The sequence below is a fragment of the Pelobates fuscus genome, chromosome 6 (genome assembly GCF_036172605.1).
Source record: "Pelobates fuscus isolate aPelFus1 chromosome 6, aPelFus1.pri, whole genome shotgun sequence".
Lineage (NCBI taxonomy): Eukaryota > Metazoa > Chordata > Amphibia > Anura > Pelobatidae > Pelobates > Pelobates fuscus.
Window position 1 is genome coordinate 230,880 of NC_086322.1, and position 17,874 is coordinate 248,753.

The 17,874-nt window shown below is 51.2% G+C and overlaps 1 protein-coding gene across 10 annotated transcripts in view; it reads right to left on the reverse strand.

Moving 5' to 3' along the window:
* The window catches only part of LOXL3 (lysyl oxidase like 3), a 337,537-nt gene that overhangs the window by 13,780 nt on the left and 305,883 nt on the right, over nt 1-17,874 (reverse strand). For all 10 annotated transcript variants that reach the window (XM_063457482.1, XM_063457481.1, XM_063457485.1 and 7 more), the window contains one exon: nt 9,259-9,502. In XM_063457482.1, the coding sequence (XP_063313552.1) occupies nt 9,259-9,502 (244 nt within the window). The remainder of the gene's footprint in view (nt 1-9,258; nt 9,503-17,874) is intronic.

The following is a 17,874-nucleotide window of genomic DNA, read 5'->3' on the forward strand; positions in this document are numbered from 1 at the left end:
CCCCCCTACTCCCTCCCTGTTTCTTTCTCCGCCCCTCCCTGTTTCTTTATCCCCCTCCATGTTTCTTTATCCCCCCTCCCTGTTTCTTTCTCCCCCCCTCCCTCCCTGTTTCTTTCTCCCCCCTACTCCCTCCCTGTTTCTTTCTCCCCCCTACTCCCTCCCTGTTTCTTTCTCCCCCCTACTCCCTCCCTGTTTCTTTCTCCCCCCTACTCCCTCCCTGTTTCTTTATCCCCCCTCCCTGTTTCTTTATCCCCCCTGTTTCTTTATCCCCCCTCCCTGTTTCTTTATCCCCTCCTGTTTCTTTATCCCCCCTCCCTGTTTCTTTATCCCCCCTCCCTCCCTGTTTCTTTATCCCCCCTCCCTCCCTGTTTCTTTACCCCCCCCCCTCCCTCCCTGTTTCTTTATCCCCCTCCCTGTTTCTTTATCTCCCCCCCTCCCTCCCTGTTTCTTTATCTCCCCCCCTCCCTCCCTGTTTCTTTATCCCCCCTCCCTCCCTGTTTCTTTATCCCCCCTCCCTCCCTGTTTCTTTATCCCCCCTCCCTCCCTGTTTCTTTCTTCCCCCCTCCCTCCCTGTTTCTTTCTTCCCCCCTCCCTCCCTGTTTCTTTCTTCCCCCCTCCCTCCCTGTTTCTTTCTTCCCCCCTCCCCTACCTGTGTTGTAGCGTGGCCCAACCTTGTACTGTCCGCGGGTACAGGGAGCTTTTGTTTCCTGTATCCGGCGGACTAACAGGAAGTGCACACTCAGTGTTCACTTCCTTTTAGTCCGGCCGGGTACAGGAGACAGATGCTCCCTGTACCGGCGGACTATGCAGGGCTCGCCCACGCTGCATTGAGGGAGTGACAGGAGGGAGCGCTGAGCGCTTCCCTCCTGTCAGCCCCTCTCCTCTGGCTGCGCCCGGGCAGAGCTGCAGCCGCCTGAGGCTCTCTGCAGAGCGCTCGGGCGGCTGCAGCAAAAGGGGGGCCGGCGGAGCTGGGGGGGATTTCCCCATTACCTGTCCCCCCCCGCATGATTTGCTGGGGGGGATGCGTCCCCCCCATCCCCCCCGGTTCCTACGCCCATGCCTGTATGACTGTAACACTGGCCTAGTTGTGCATTGACAGCTATGACTTGAGGCTGCTACACAAGACTGTATATCTCTCATTAATACATGGACCAACGACTGACCTAGCCTTTTATGCAAACAGAGTGCAATTCATGTTTAAAGCTGCAGATGCTGTCATGGCTCTGCTTGCATGTTGTTAACTCACGCACAAATAAAATAAAGAATTTAAAAAAAAATCAACATCTAAAAAAGCCTTCACAGTTCTGGAACAACATCCTATGGACAGATGAGACCAAGATCAACTTGTACCAGAGTGATGGGAAGCAGGGCCGGCGCTACCATAAGGCGGCCCAGGCGGCCGCCTTAGGGCGCACCGGCCCTGGGGGCGCAAAATCAGGCTGACCGGAAGGAGGGAAGCGCACTGCGCTCCCCTCCAACCGACGACCTTTTGTAGCGTGGCCGAGCGCCCGGTTCTGCGGGCGCGCGAGGGAGCACTCTCCCATGTGTGCTTCCTCTTCAGCTCCCTCGCGCGCTGCATACTGATACCGGAGCCGGAAGATGACGTCATCTTCCGGCGCCGGCATCCCTACGCGGTGCGCGAGGGAGCTGAAGAGGAAGCACACATGGGAGAGTGCTCCCTCGCGCCCGCCCGCCAGCCCGGGAGACAGCCAGCCCGGGAGACAGCCACCAAGGGAGACAGCCAGCCAGGGAGCCAGCCAAGGAGCCCAGGAGCCTAGCAGCACCACTGGACCCCAGGGAATCCCTTCAGCACTCCAAAAAGGTAAGGAGGCTGGGGGATTAAATTAAAAAAAAAAAACATGTGTTAGTGTTAGTGTGTGTGTGTGTCTGCTAGTGAGTGTCAGTGTGTGTGTCTGCTAGTGAGTGTCAGTGTGTGTGTCTGCTAGTGAGTGTCAGTGTGTGTGTCTGCTAGTGAGTGTCAGTGAGTGTGTCTGCTAGTGAGTGTCAGTGTGTCTGTCTGCTAGTGTGTCAGTGTGTGTGTCTGCTAGTGAGTGTCAGTGAGTGTCAATGAGTGTCTGCTAGTGAGTGTCAGTGTGTGTGTCTGCTAGTGTCAGTGAGTGTGTCTGCTAGTGTCAGTGAGTGTGTCTGCTAGTGTCAGTGAGTGTGTCTGCTAGTGTCAGTGAGTGTGTCTGCTAGTGTCAGTGTGTGTGTCTGCTAGTGAGTGTCAGTGTGTGTCTGCTAGTGAGTGTCAGTGTGTGTCTGCTAGTGACTGTCAGTGAGTGTGTCTGCTAGTGAGTGTCAGTGAGTGTGTCTGCTAGTGAGTGTGTCTGCTAGTGAGTGTCAGTAAGTGTGTTACTGTGTGTCTCTTACTGAGTGTGTTTGTGTGTGTATTAGTGAGTCTGTTTGATGTCTGTTAGTGAGTGTGTTTGTCAGTGAGAGTGTATGTTTTGTAAGTGAGTGTGTATGTATGTCTGTCGCTGAGTGTGTCTGTCAGTAAATGTGTGTGTCTGTTAGCTGGTGTGTATGCATCTGTTCGTGAGAGTGTGTGTGTGTCTTCAGCGTTTACCTTTCTCTAGCGCCGGACTCCCTTGGCGCTGGGGATCCCTCCGCCTCTCAGCTCCGAATGCTCTTGCCGCGCATGCATTCAAACCGCCCATAGGAAAGCATTACTCAATGCTTTCCTATGGACGTTCAGTGTTTTAGAATAGCGGAAGCTCCTCTAGCGGCTGTCAGTGAGACATCCACTAGAGGCTGGAATAACCCTCGGTGAAACATAGCAGTTTCTCTGAAACTGCTATGTTTTCAGCTGCAGGGTTAAAACTAGAGGGACCTGACACCCAGACCACTTCATTGAGCTGATGTGATCTGGGTGTCTGTAGTGGTCCTTTAATTGTGTGTGCATCTGCATGCACTGGCGTACATACCGCGGTCGCAGGGGTCACATCCCTGCGACCAGGTGCCCGCCGCCATAATGTCTATATGCCTGCATGTATGTCTCTGTCTGTGTCTGTATGTCTGTATGATTATTTCTGTGTTTGTATGAACCTTATTTTGAACGAGGGTGGGGGGCACCAAAATGCATCTTCGCCTGTGTAACTAAAAATCCTAGCACCGGTCCTGATGGGAAGAGAAGAGTATGGAGAAGGAAAGGAACTGCTCATGATCCAAAGCATACCACCTCATCAGTGAAGCATGGTGGTGGTAGTGTCATGGCGTGGGCATGTATGGCTGCCAATGGAACTGGTTCTCTTGTATTTATTGATGATGTGACTGCTGACAAAAGCAGCAGGATGAGTTCCAAGCAGGAACTGAAGACAGTTGCAGTAGAGGCCTGGCAGAGCATCACCAGGGATGAAACCCAGCGTCTGGTGATGTCTATGTGTTCCAGACTTAAGACTTCAGGCTGTAATTAACTGCAAAGGATTTGCAACCAAGTATTAAAAAGTGAAAGTTTGATTTATGACTGTTAATCTGTCCCATTACTTTTGGTCCCTTAAAAAGTGGGACTCATATACAAACTGTTGTAATTCCTACACCGTTCACCTGATTTGGATGTAAGTACCCTCAAATTAAAGCTGAAAGTCTGCAGTTAAAGCACATCTTGTTTGTTTCATTTTATTTCATTTCATTTGGTGTACAGAGCCAAAAAAATTAGAATTGTGTCGATGTCCCAATATTTATGGACCTGACTGTATGTCACCCTGCAGTGGTACAGGACAGACTCCGTGTTCCATAGCTTCCTTCTGTCTGTGTCACCCTGCATTGGGAGGGACAGACTCCGTCTCCCATCGCTCCCTTTGTCTGTGTCACCCTGCAGTGGGAGGGACAGACTCTGTGTTCCATAGCTCCTTCTGTCTGTGTCACCCTGCAGTGGGAGGGACAGACTATATTTGTCCCATAGCTCCCTTCTGTCTGAGTTTGTCCCTCCCGCTGCAGGGTGACACAGACAGAAGGGAGCTATGGGACACGGATCTGTCCCTCTCACTGCAGGGTGACAGTGTCCCATAGCTTCTTCTGTCTGTGTCACCCTGCAGTGGGAGGAACAGACTCCGTGTCCCATAGCTCCTTCTGTCTGTGTGACCCTGCAGTGGGAGTGACAGACTCCGTGTCCCATAGCTCCCTTCTGTCTGTGTCACCCTGCAGTGGGAGTGACAGACTCCGTGTCCCATAGCTCCCTTCTTTCTGTGTCACCCTGCAGTGGGAGGGACAGACCCCGTGTCCCATAGCTCCTTCTGTCTGTGTCACCCTGCAGTGGGAGGGACAGACTCCGTGTCCCATAGCTCCTTCTGTCTGTGTCACCCTGCAGTGGGAGGGACAGACTCTGTGTCCCATAGCTCCTTCTGTCTGTGTCACCCTGCAGTGGGAGGGACAGACTCCGTGTCCCATAGCTCCTTCTGTCTGTGTCACCCTGCAGTGGGAGGGACAGACTCTGTGTCCCATAGCTCCCTTCTGTCTGTGTCACACTGCAGTGGGAGGGACAGACTCTGTGTCCCATAGCTCCTTCTGTCTGTGTCACCCTGCAGTGGGAGGGACAGACTCTGTGTCCCATAGCTCCTTCTGTCTGTGTCACCCTGCAGTGGGAGGGACAGACTCAGTGTCCCCTAGCTCCCTTCTGCCTGTGTCATCATGTTATTACAAGAGGTTTTAAAGCCAGAGTTAGAACCATACAATAAAAAGAGGGCAACACACAGAATGTGATAACATATGGCAGATGTGATTTTAGAAAAGTGAGAAGACCCATGATTCCACTCAGTTATCATTATTGTTACATTGTAACCAGTGTCCAATAAGATTTGTCTTCTTTTCCTCTTGTTTTGTGGCCTCCACTTCAAAAATGAAAACCTTCAAGTCTCCCCCATTATAGGTGCAGGGTGTGTATTATTGTTATTTGTGTAATGTTAGTGTGCTCTTCTGTCCTGCTGGCATTCTCTACCAACTAGGTGGGCTTGGTTGTAGAGACTGTGCAGCGCCACCTAGTGGTTGTGAAAGATCTTGCAAGCTTTTGCAGCGCCACCTGTTGGTTGCAACAATTATGTGCACATCTAAACGGCAAGGCTAGTTTGCATATTCAGATAGATTTGCATTTTATGGTTTCTGCAGGCAGTATTTATTGTTAGTCTATGTCTTCCCTATTAATATTGTATTGTATTATTATCAGTGCCTGTATAATTCCTTATCTGATTTTGTTATATGTAGTTAGCTGAGTGTGTCGCAATAAGTGTAATGTAATGTGGATAGGGTCTAGTCCTGAGTGAAAAATAAAGTATAATGTATTAGTTCCATTGGGAACTGTGTCTCCTGTCTGGTTTGGTCAGGGATCCCAGTAACAGTTTTTGGACCTATTGGCTGGCTGCACTGATCTCTGATCTAAGGGACGTGTTGAGAAAAAACTAGGTCTGAGAGTCACAAGTGCCTTTGTTAAGGCAGAAGCTTGAGACAACCTAGGCAGAGGTGTGGATACTTGTCTGGGAGAGGAACAGAAGATGCAAAGGCAAAGAGGACAATACCTTGCTAGAAGGAGAAAGCTGCGGCCTGGTCTGGTGGAAGATGTCCTCAGAGACCTCAGTAAAGCTTCAGCAACTGGGTAGAGTGGAAGCTGACCTGGTGGAGGTACTTAGTTGGAGTACAGGAGCTCAGCTAAACAATGCTTTCTCCCCTAACATCCCCTTCTCTCTCAATATTGCCCAATTCCCTTCTTTCTGTAACCCCCACTCCACTACTATAACTGCTTGCTATTTGCTTAAATTCTTCCCAGCATATTTTTGTTGTTAAACTTCAGCCTATATTGTCCTATTAACTAAAATTCTCATTTGAAGTTCTCGTCAGCAGTGGCGGCTCTAGACTTTGTGAGGCCTTAGGCGAAACTCAAACACGAGGCCCCCACTAACACCTAAAGTTAAAAATAGGGGTTGCATTGTGTGTATAAGGTGCTGTCGTTGTATTTAAGGACAAGCTTGCAGCGCTGGATACAGAGAGCTAGTGTCTGTATTCATTGTTCAGAGGCTTGCTGTGTTGCGGCTCCCTGTGCCGCTGCATTGTGATCTCTCTGACTGTAGTTATGGCATAATATGCAAACTAACTTAATTTGCAATAAACCAATTTAATTAGCAATTATGCCAAATGTTTATACATGACTGAGGGGTATGGTTACATAGCCTTGCAGTCGTGTATACATAAGTGCCGGTGTATGTATATATGACTGTATCTGACATTGTCTACCTAGGTGTGACAGGGTTTGGGGTGAGTGTTGCACAGTTGGAGTACAGGATTGTAAGGGTTTATGTAATAAGGTGAGTGTGGCAGGGTGAAGGGGGTGAGTGGGACAGTGCAAGAGAAGGTGAGTCTGACAGGGTTGATAGGGGGGTTAATGCAATAGGGTAGGTGTGGCAAAGCAAGGAGTATTGTATGGTTGCAGTGGGTGAGAGTGACAGGATTAGGAGGGGTTATGTAAGTTTGGCTGGGTGTAGGGGCGACAGTGTGTGGGGACTGAAAGTGTTTGGGAATGGTGATAGTGTATGTGAAGGGGGTGTCAGTGTGTGTGGTAATGATAGGGTATGGGTGGGGAATGACAAGGTGTGTGGTGGAAGACTGTGACAGCGCGTGTGTGTGGGAAAGCTGTGATTGGGTGGGTGACAGGGTAGGGGGCTTTGATAGGGTAGGGGAGCTGTGACAGGGTGGGGGGCTGTGAAAGAGTGGGGGCTGTGAGAGAGTGGGGGGCTGTGAGAGGGTGGGTGACAGGGTAGGGGGCTTTGACAGGGTAAGGGGTGGTAGGGGGGCTTTGACAGGGTAAGGGGTGGTAGGGGGGCTTTGACAGGGTAGGAGGTGGTGGGAGACTGTGACAGGACAGGGGGTAATGGGGGGGCTGGAGCAGGAGGTCGTGGGGCAGGTGGTGGAAAGGTGGGCTGTGACAGGGTAGTGGGGTGGTAGGAGGACAGTAGGAGGGCAGAGGGTGGTAGGTTTCCCCTGGGGCAGGGGGGTTATGACAGGGCAATGGGTGGTAGGGGGGCTGTGACAGGGCACGGGGTGGTAGGAGGTCAGAGGGTGGTAGGACAGTGACAGGGTAGTAGGAGGGCAGAGGGTGGCTGGGGCAGAGGGTGGTGGGGTGGCTGGGGCAGAGGGTGGTAGGGTGGTAGGGTGGCTGGGGCAGAGGGTGCTAGGGTGGCTGGGGCAGAGGGTGCTAGGGTGGCTGGGGCAGAGAGTGGTGGAGTGGCTGGGGCAGAGGGTGGTAGGGTGGCTGGGGCAGTGGTGGTAGGTTGGCTGGGCAAGGGGTGGTAAGGTGGCTGGGGCACGGGGTGGTAGGAGGGCAGAGGGTGGTAGGACAGTGACAGGGTGGTAGGAGGGCAGAGGGTGACTGGGGCAGAGGGTGGCTGGGGCAGAGGGTGGTAGGGGGGCTGGGGCAAAGGGTGACTGGGGCAGAGGGTGGTAGGGAGGCTGGGGAAGGGGTGGTAGGGTGGCTGGGGCAGAGGGTGGCTGGGGCAGAGGGTGGTGGGGTGGCTGAGGCAGAGGGTGGTGGGGTGGCTGGGGCACAGGGTGGTGGGGTGGCTGGGGCAGGGGTGGCTGGGGCAGAGGATGGTGGGGTGGCTGAGGCAGAGGGTGGTGGGGTGGTTGGGGCAGAGGGTGGTGGGGTGGCTGCGGCGGCTGGGGCAGACGATGGTGGGGTGGCTGAGGCAGAGGGTGGTGGGGTGGCTGAGGCAGAGGGTGATGGGGTGGCTGGGGCAGGGGTGGCTGGGGCAGAGGATGGTGGGGTGGCTGAGGCAGAGGGTGGTGGGGTGGTTGGGGCAGAGGGTGGTGGGGTGGCTGCGGCGGCTGGGGCAGACGATGGTGGGGTGGCTGAGGCAGAGGGTGGTGGGGTGGCTGAGGCAGAGGGTGATGGGGTGGCTGAGGCAGAGGGTGGTGGGGTGGCTGAGGCAGAGGTTGGTGGGGTGGCTGGGGCAGAGGGTGGCTGGGGTAGAGGGTAGTGGGGTGGCTGGGGCAGAGGGTGGTAGGGTGGCTGGGGCAGAGGGTGGCCGGGGCAGAGGGTGGTGGGGTGGCTGAGGCAAAGGGTGGTGGGGTGGCTGGGGCACAGGGTGGTAGGGTGGCTGGGGCAGAGGATGGTGGGGTGGCTGGGGCAGAGGGTGGTAGGGTGGCTGGGGCAGTGGTGGTAGGTTGGCTGGGCAAGGGGTGGTAAGGTGGCTGGGGCACGGGGTGGTAGGAGGGCAGAGGGTGGTAGGACAGTGACAGGGTGGTAGGAGGGTGGTAGGGTGGCTGGGGCAGAGGGTGGTAGGGGGGCTGGGGCAGAGGGTGACTGGGGCAGAGGGTGGTAGGGAGGCTGGGGAAGGGGTGGTAGGGTGGCTGGGGCAGAGGGTGGCTGGGGTGGCTGGGGCAAAGGGTGGCTGGGGCAGAGGGTGGTGGGGTGGCTGGGGCAGACGATGGTGGGGTGGCTGAGGCAGAGGGTGGTGGGGTGGCTGGGGCGGCTGAGGCAGAGGGTGGTGGGGTGGCTGGGGCAGAGGGTGGTAGGGTGGCTGGGGCAGAGGGTGGTAGGGTGGCTGGGGCAGAGGGTGGTAGGGTGGCTGGGGTAGAGGGTAGTGGGGTGGCTGGGGCAGAGGGAGGGAGGGTGGCTGGGGCAGAGGGTGGTGGGGTGGCTGGGGCAGAGGGTGGTGGGGTGGCTGTGGCAGAAGCTGGTAGAAGGGCAGGGTGGGGAGCGGAGGCATTAATACTTTAGGATTAACTTATTCCCTGGTGGTCCAGTGGGCAGCCAGGCTATATCCCTGGTGGTCCGGTAGACTCCCTTTATGGTCTGCAGCTCCGCCGGGTGCAGAGCTGCAGACCACGTGGTGAGTCTAGTCTCGCGAGCTCAGCCAGTAAGAGCGTTGCCGTGGTAACCCGCGGCAATGCTCTGATTGGGTGAGATCAAGAGACCCCCTCAGTCTGCAGCTCTGCACTCGGCGGAGCTGCAGACAGGCTGGCTCTCCGGGGCAGGCATAGGAGGGGCCTCGCACCCGGCGGCATAAAGGGAAAGCCGCCGGGCCCCCTCCTGTGTCGGGTCCTCGGTCTCTGACCGAGGACCCGATCTGTCACACTGCCCTAAGGCGATTTAGGCTGCCGCGAGGCCCCCATCAGCGCGAGGCCATAGGCGGCCGCCTCAATCGCCTAATTAGAGAGCTGCCTTTGCTCGTCAGTCACCATATTATTTCTTTGGACATAAAGAACCACGTCTTTCTAAGTTTTATGTCCACCACACGTGCCCCCTGTACACTCTGTAGAATGCCCACTCTTTACCCATGGCACTCGTGCCAAACCCAGGAGTGTCTCCCAGCCTTGGGTCTGAAGTCTGCTCGTCCATTGTTGTGAATCTGGGAGGAGAATCGCAGGAGGCGGCGGTGTCCGTAGGGCCAGTTGGCATTGCGAGCTGAGCTGGATAGGCAATTCTCCTCGGCTGCGCAGTACAACATGTGTAATGGACGATCTTCGATATATGCGGTTTCTTGGACCAATGCAGCATGTAGCACTAGATCAGATGCAGCTAAGGGGAAGAGCAGAGAGCTGTTAGAATTATTACACTACACCCATTATTTACCATGTACAGCCACCATCACTATCTCCATGAACTTAATCCAGCAAATTACCCTGCAATCTCTCCCGCATTCCTACTGATAACCTTCTATTCTATATTAGCAATGTGTATCCAGTCCATCCCTCTGCTTTGTGTCAAGTGATTGGCTATGAAATCTCACTTTGCTCCTTGCAGCATGTTACAGGAACCTGCACGGATTAATGCGTGTATTACTCCAAGGGAGCATCTGGGGTGGGGAGGGCGAAGGACGTATGTACAACCCTGGGAACAGATTATGGCAAATGTACAGGCTCAGCAACTTGTAAAATGTATTTATTATGTTCACATTCAATTTTCTAACTGTATGCATAATTTGTAATACTTTTTAGTTTCAAACTCATATTATCATGAGCCGTTCAGATTCGGCAAATGTAGGGATCATAAACAATACATATTAACCCCTTAAGGACGAAGGCAGTTGTACAAAACTAAATGTAAACAAAACCTCAAATTTGCACCATATGTCTGGTTAGCCATAATTGACGTTTCATATTAATTACACCAACTTTTTATATATATAATTTTGTTCAGGAGAAACGGGGTGTAACGGACCGTTTCAGCAGACAAGGGGTTAAAATCCGTTTAGGCGATATGCCCCTTTCTGAGACAGGCACAGCTACTGCAGAACACCAAACTCCCGTACTGGATACAAAATAGCACTCCAACTCCTGAACTGGAACCTCACGAATAGCTGCTAGCAGACGAACAGGAAAAGCATACAATCAGCTTACACTCCTGGCAATCAGTCTCTAACAGCATACAGTGAATCCCCCAAGAACGAGACAAGGCTCTGTGTTGAGGGTCAAGCAGTGGTCTGAGGTGCTGGCACACCCAGCCTGGTTTTTATTACAGTCTTGCAAATACAGGACCGCCCACAGGGAGGTATAAAATATCCAATAACATATCAGTTACACCCCACAGATTCCCTCCCCTTATCCGGAGGAGTAACCCAATTATACATACAGTTAAAACATACTTTTTACCCAACTTTCATAACTCTAAAACCATACATCCAATTTCAATAAAAATTACATATTTGAACTCAGCGTACGTTAAACATAAACACTCTCAAGAATCATACCAATCCCTCCAGTGGATAGAAAGATAGTCGGAGGTCCTTTATGACCGACCGCAAGCACATTTTCCTGCCCAAAACAGTTCCATAGATTTGGGCTGTGTGGTCGGTCAATTTCCTGCAGAAAAACGGCTAAGTCCCATTCGAATTGTTGAACGTACTTCGTCTTTAACCGAAGTGTCGAAGTGGAGGCGATGGTAAGGGTCAGCGGTGTTCGACTAAATTAAAATGGCCGCCGCCACGTGTTCCTTTGTCGAATGGCGGCCACTTCGGCAACTTCGGTAACTTCGGCTGCATCCGAAGTGCCATATAAAAAGTGCCAATCCTTCCCCACAGTATTTAAAGGGCCAGAATGAGTGACATACACTCTGGTATGGCCGAATACTGTTTTTAAAGGGCTCAATCTCCCAGGGCCATAGTCCAAAGGCAGCAGGCGGGCAATCAGGCTTCTCCAATGCAATTGCAGAACTGAAAGGGATGATATAAACTGACACCATACAAGTCCCTATTCTAATTCAGCCATGCACTCTGCTGCCTCACCTGGTCTAATTTGTAATTACATAAAAGTCACTTGAGTTTACAATTTGTTATAGGGTAAATACCCGTATATACTCGAGTATAAGTTGACCCGAATATAAGTCGAGACCCCTAATTTTACCCCCCAAAAATGGGAAAACGTATTGACTCGAGTATAAAACTAGGGTGGGAAATGCAGCAACTACTGGTAAATTTCTAAATAAAATTAGATCCCAAAAAAATTACATTAATTGAATATTTATTTTGTGTATATAAAGTGTCTCCCTGGACAAATAGGGAAGGGGGAGCATGACTGCTGCCCAGGATAGTGGGATGGTACAAGGGGAGCAACAATGTTGCAAAGATAGAAGGATTCATAAGGGGGGAGCAGGGGAGGAGACTTACCAGTCAGAAGGAGATTGTCAGTCACCCTGGTTTAATTTACGTTCGGTTTTGGGAAAAGAGGATATTCTGGGACAGAAGTTGGACAAAGAGGTGTCCTTGGGCCGCATGGCAGGACCATTTTCGGAGCCCCCGTTTTCTAACCTGCGAGTGTCCCCCCTGGGCTTGGTCCCTAAAAAGGAGCCTGGGGTCTTCCGTCTCATTCACCACCTGTCCTACCCAGCCGGCGGGTGGGTGAATGACGATAATGATAAAGAGGTGTCGAGGGTGCGTTATGCTTCATTCAACAGGGCCCTGGAGTTAGTGAGAGACGCAGGGTCAGGGGCATTGCTCGCAAAATCGGACATTGAGTCGGCTTTTCGTTTGCTTCCGGTTCACCCTGACTGTTTCCACCTCATGGGTTGTCAATTTAATGGTTTGTTCGTTTATGACATGTGTTTGCCCATGGGGTGTGCTATCTCCTGCTCCTATTTCGAGATGTTTGCGACATTCTTGGAATGGGTGGTGTCACAGGTGTCGGGTTTGTCCACGTTGACCCACTACCTGGATGATTTTTTGTTTGTCGGGTCGGGAGCTTCCAACAACTGTGCGGTGTTGTTGAGGGCGTTTCGGCAGATCACGTCAGAGTTTGGAGTACCGGTGGTGGTAAGTAAGACGTTTGGGCCGGTGGGTAAGTTGGCTTATTTGGGGATCGAGATTGACTCTGGTGAAATGGTCTTTCGATTACCAGATGAGAAGCTGGGGCAGTTACTCTGCCTTATTGACCGAGTTAAGGGCTCAAAAAAAGTACAGTTGCAGCTTATGCAATCGCTTTTGGGTTACCTGAACTTTGCTTGTCGTGTTCTGTCCATGGGCCGTGCATTCTGTCGACGTCTGTCCTTGGCTACGGTGGGGGTTAAACAGCCATTTCATTTTTTTCGTATTACCAGTAGGCTGAGGTCGGACTTACAGGTGTGGAGCGCCTTCTTGGGTACGTATAATGGTCATTTTTGTTGGTTGCATTCAGAGGTGTCTAACTGTGAGCTGGACCTGTTTACTGACGCATAGGGGTCCATAGGTTTTGGGGCCTGTTTTCAGGGGCAGTAGTGCGCGGCGGAGTGGCCGGCCAACTGGCGGGGTTCGGAGCTGATGGGTAATCTGGCGTTTCTAGAATTGTTCCCCATCGTGGTTGCAGTCGAATTGTGGGGTGCAGGCTTGGTGCACAGGAAGGTAATGGTTCACACGGACAACATGAGTGTGGTCCATGTGATCAATCGTTCCACGTCTGGGTCCCCTCCGGTTTTGGCATTGCTCAGGCATCTAGTGCTACTCTGTCTTCAATGTAATTTGTGGTTGGTAGCCAGGCATGTGCCGGGGGTAGACAATGTCATTGCTGACTCTCTTTCTCGGTTCCAGTGGGACCGTTTTCGGGAGGCGGCGCTGACGGGAACCCCGTGTCCGCCTTACTTGTGGGACCTGGTTTCGGACATTTGAGACGATTGATTCGGGGGTCCTTATCGGAGTAGTCTTGGAGGGCTTACTCCGCTGTCTGGGATCGCTGGTGGGCCATGAGTAGGCACGGGGATGTGGCGTCTGACTCCGGGAGATTGGCCATTATGCTGTCGTTCTTGGAGTCGTAGTGTGCCGCAGGTAGGTCGGCTGCAGTCGCTGAACAATCGTTGGCTGCTCTCTCCTTTTTATTTAGTTTTTTAGGTTGGTCGGATGTCACCAAGGCTTTCTGCGTGTCCCGTATTCTAAAAGGGTGGAAAAAGCGTCGCGTCCCCGACAAAAGGCGGCCGATATCTGGGGCCATGCTGCTTAAGCTGTTGGAAGTTCTCCCGGAGGTGTGTAGCTCTACATACGAGGTACTGTTATTTAGAGTGGCATTCTCATTGTGCTTCTTTGGGGCGCTGCGTATCGGTGAGCTAGTGGCCCCCAGGGCGAGCTCCGTGTCAGCGTTGAGGCTTTCCAATGTCTCAGTGACGCCGGAGTGCGTGACTCTGGTGATTCGGCGGTCTAAGACGGACCAGGCAGGTATGGGAGCAAGGGTTCGTATCGGGCTTACTGGGGGTGTATTTTGTCCGGGGTACTTGTTGCGGGCATACCTAGGTGCCAGGGTTGGCTCGGATGGCTCGCTGCTGGTCCATCTTAATGGGTCCTCACTGAGCCGTTTCCAATTTGCGAGCCTCTTGCGGAGTTGCATTGTCAGGTTAGGTGGGGACCCCAGGTGGTATTCCTCACATTCCTTTAGAACTGGAGCGGCGACTCAGGCGAGCAAACTGGGTTTCCCGAAGGAGGCACTTATGCGCCTTGGGTGCTGGGAGTCAGGGCAGTTCCAGCTTTACGTGCGCCCTCATTTGCTGTGATGATATGCCTCTGTAGACATGTAAGTTTAACCGTTATTCTTTGTTTTGTAGGCCAAGTTCCTCGTTATGTGTGGATCCTGGGGCATTCATATATTTACTGGGCGGCTAGGAGGGCGGAGGAAAGATTGCATGGCCGTAATTTGGGGCTCCCGTTTCAGGAAGTTAGGGTACGTTGGCGGGGATTGAGGGGGTTACGTTGGGATCAAGTGTACGGGGAGTGCGAGCAGCTGAGTCGCTGGCCCAGTGACGCTGATATTGCATGCGGGCGGGAATGATGTTGGCCAACGGAGGTCGGTGGATCTCATTCACGACATGCGTCATGATCTAGCGCGCTGTTTTGCGCTTTTTCGTGACTTAACTTTGATCTGGTCAAAGATAGTGCCCCGTCCAGTGTGGAAGGTGGGAGGTTATGGAAAGGCGTTTGAACGCTGTAGACTTAAGATTAATGTGGCTATTTTGCGCTTTGTACGTAGTTTGGGCGGAATAGTGGTTAGACACTTTGAATTGGAAGGGAATAATTCGGATGTGATGCGTCAGGATGGGGTTCATTTGACCCCCATTGGGCTGGACATATTTAATGTGGGGCTGCAGTCGGGCATTGAATTGGCGCTGTCTGCGGGGGGGCACGAAGCCGGCGCAGGTCAGGCTGCGGCAGGTCGGCTTCGCAGTGGCGGTTTTCCCTGGACAGCGGAAGCGGAAAGGAAAGGAGTATGACGCAAGGTCACCTTGGGGAGACGAGAGTCGGCGCAAGGCTGATGGCTAGCGACGGCTGTGTTGGGCTCTTGGCAAACAGAGGAGGAGAACTGCCTGTTGGGTCCTCACCCAACAGCTGGCAGGAATTAAGAATTATGTTATATTGTTTAATAAAGCTGTGGCCGTTGCCCTTATCCACTTAAAAGGTGTCCAGTGTTTTATTTGGGGGCAACGGTGGGATGGTAATGGGTCAGCAGTCATGAATGCAGTGTGTGTATATAATGTTGAGTGTGTGTGTGGCGAATGTAATCTTGCCACTGGTTTTTGGAGGGGCCTGTTTGCCAGCCTCCTGCCCTGCGACTATGGCCCTTTAAGGAACTGAGTTGGGGCTTATGGACTTATATGATACTGTTACTGACCCTTGAAGAACTGTATTTGGGCATAATGGATTTTTATAATGCTGTTTCTGGCCCTTTAATTACTTTGGAGCAGTGTTGCAACTTTAAATTGGCACTTCAGATACAGCCGAAGTAGTCAAACAAACACGTGGACGGCGGCCATCTTTGTTCATTCGAACGAGGTCAGCGGTATGTGTAGCCAAATCCATGGAACTGAAATTGGCTACACATTTCAACGAACACCGCTGACCCTTACCTTCTCCTGCACTGAGTTTTCAGCCACAGAGACTAAGTCCCGTTCAAAGATTCAAACACACGTTCGAATGGGACTTAGTCATTTTTTCAGTGTGAAATTGACCGACCGCACAGCTCAAATCTATGGAACTGTTTTGGGCAGGAAAATAAAGGTCATAAAGGACTTCCAGCTAACTCTTTAACCCCTGGATGGAATTGGTTGAATTTTTGGATATGTTTGTAAGTAAAGTGTGCTGAGTTCGAATATGTAATTTTTATTAATATTGGATGTATAGTTTTAGAGTTATGAAAGTTGGGTAAAAAGTATGTTTTAAACTGTAGGGATAATTGGGTTACTTCTCAGGCTGAGGGGAGGGAATCTGTGGGATGTAACCATTGTTTGATTGGCTAATGTATAATTGTCGGTGGGCCTCTCCCTTGCAGGGGAGAATTGCATAAAAGCAGAGTGTGTGTCATTAAACCAGAGTTCTTCTTCACCCTCAATCCAGAGTCCTGTCTCTTATTGGGGAAATTGCTATATCACTACAAGGGATTGCTATGCTCTGCATGCTCCCTTGGATAATCACTTCTAAGCTCTTTTAAGAGCTTGTTCCTGTCTTGCTCTCTGAAGGAGTCTACGGTGGTTATGGTGTCGGCTGGAGTGCTTGGAGCCCTCAGGAAGCGCTAGGAGCATCCTTCAACGGAGGTACCCAGTCGGGGTGCCAGGTGATCCGTTACAGTGTATGAGTGCAGTGTGTGTGTATGAGTGCAGTGTGTGTGTGTATGAGTGCAGTGTGTGTGTGTATGAGTGCAGTGTGTGTAGTGTGTGTGTATGAATGCGGTGTGTGTGTGTGTGTGTGTATGAGTGCAGTGTGTGTTTGTGTATGTGATGCAGAGTGTGTAACCTTGGTGGGGGTGGGCATTTTTATTTATTTTTTTAATTATTATTATTTTAATATTACATTTTTTTTATATTATTAATATTTGTATTTTATTTTAATATTATAAAATGTTGTAATATTTTATTATTTAAATTTTTATTTATATTTTTTTCATCCCCCCTCCCAGCTTGATACATGGCCAGGGAGGGAGGCTATATTACTCCCTGGTGGTCCAGTGGATGGGCTGTGCAGGAGGGGGGCTGGCAGCGAGCTGTTACTTACCTTTACAGCAGCTCCTGTCAGCTCCCTTCTCCTGCGTTCCGGTCAGCTCCACTGTAAGTCTCGCGGTCTGAGCCCCATTTCATATACCTCTGCTGAACACTTGAGCAGGGGTTCTAATAATGATATTTGTTCTGTTTATTTAGTATGTTGGCTTTCCATTTTGAAATAGGAGCTTTCAAGCCTGGTTTGTTATAATGGATCACTAATGCCTCGTTTCCACTGAGCGGATCGGTTCGGTACGGTTCGCTATTTTTGGTGTTTCCATTATGAATTTAGTCCATACAAGCGAACCGTACCGATCCATTCAGGGTCCTGCTTCAGATGTAGGGCCATAGGAAATGGATCGGTTCGGTTAGGGCGGAGCTACTATACAATCCATTGATTGGTGGACAGGAAGAGCATTTTTTCTTTTTTTTTTTTGACAATCTTTATTTTTATTTTGTTTTGGATAGCATAGCAAGAGGTATTACAACCATAGCAAGTAAAAACATGACATGAGTACAGTTCACCAAACTTATAACGGGTGTACATCAGAAAGTCCAGGGTAGGAAGATTTAGTTAATGGGAGACTTCATAAGATATTACGTGTGCCATATACGCATTGCTGCTTATACATAACTTGTTAACCCCTTGTACAGTCAAGGTGGTAGGGCTTTCGTAGAGCTTTTGCCGGAGTCCCCTGCGCGATATTCCAGGCTATTAGGGTGTCTGCGCAATGTTAATGATACAAAGTTATAACAAGCAGGAACAGAACATGAGTACACTTCACCAGTCTTAGAACAGGGGTATGTCGGAAATTCCAAGGGTAGGAAGTTTTAGTTAATAGGGGACAGCATAAGATATTGAGTGCGCGATATATTCACGGCTGTTTATACATAGCTTGCTAACCCCTAGTACAGTCAAGATGGTTGGGTTTTTGTAGAGCTCTTGCCGGAATTCCCTGCGAAGTATTTCAGGCTATCTGGGTTTCTATGCAAGGTTTATGATACAATGTTATACCGTTATGAAGCCGCATGCGGCTCTCAGCCTATTTCAATTTGATTCAGTGTCACAATTCACACCAGTAGTTCCCCCCAGTAACATGTGGGACTATCCGTGTATCTGTAGTCAATCTACGTGCCAGCTTCACAGTGACATGGGGCCATCATGAAGATGAGCGTCAGAAGGGTATGTTTATCCGGTCCATGGGGGCTGAAACATGACAGTAAGTGGTAGTAAGTCAAGTCGGTGGGGGTGTGAATGTCTACACATTGACGTGTCTGTGAGTCCGTCCCTCGGGACGGTCGAGAGCGCTTATAGTTCGTGCCAAGTATGGTGCAATATGGTGCGGCAATCAAGGGGGTAGTCTCTACGGGGGAGTTAAGGAGTCTGACTGTCGGGGCTAAGGGGATGGGAGGATGGAGAGAGGGAGGGTGAGGGTAGGGAGGGTCGGGATGCCTGTCTCCCGCTCCCCGCA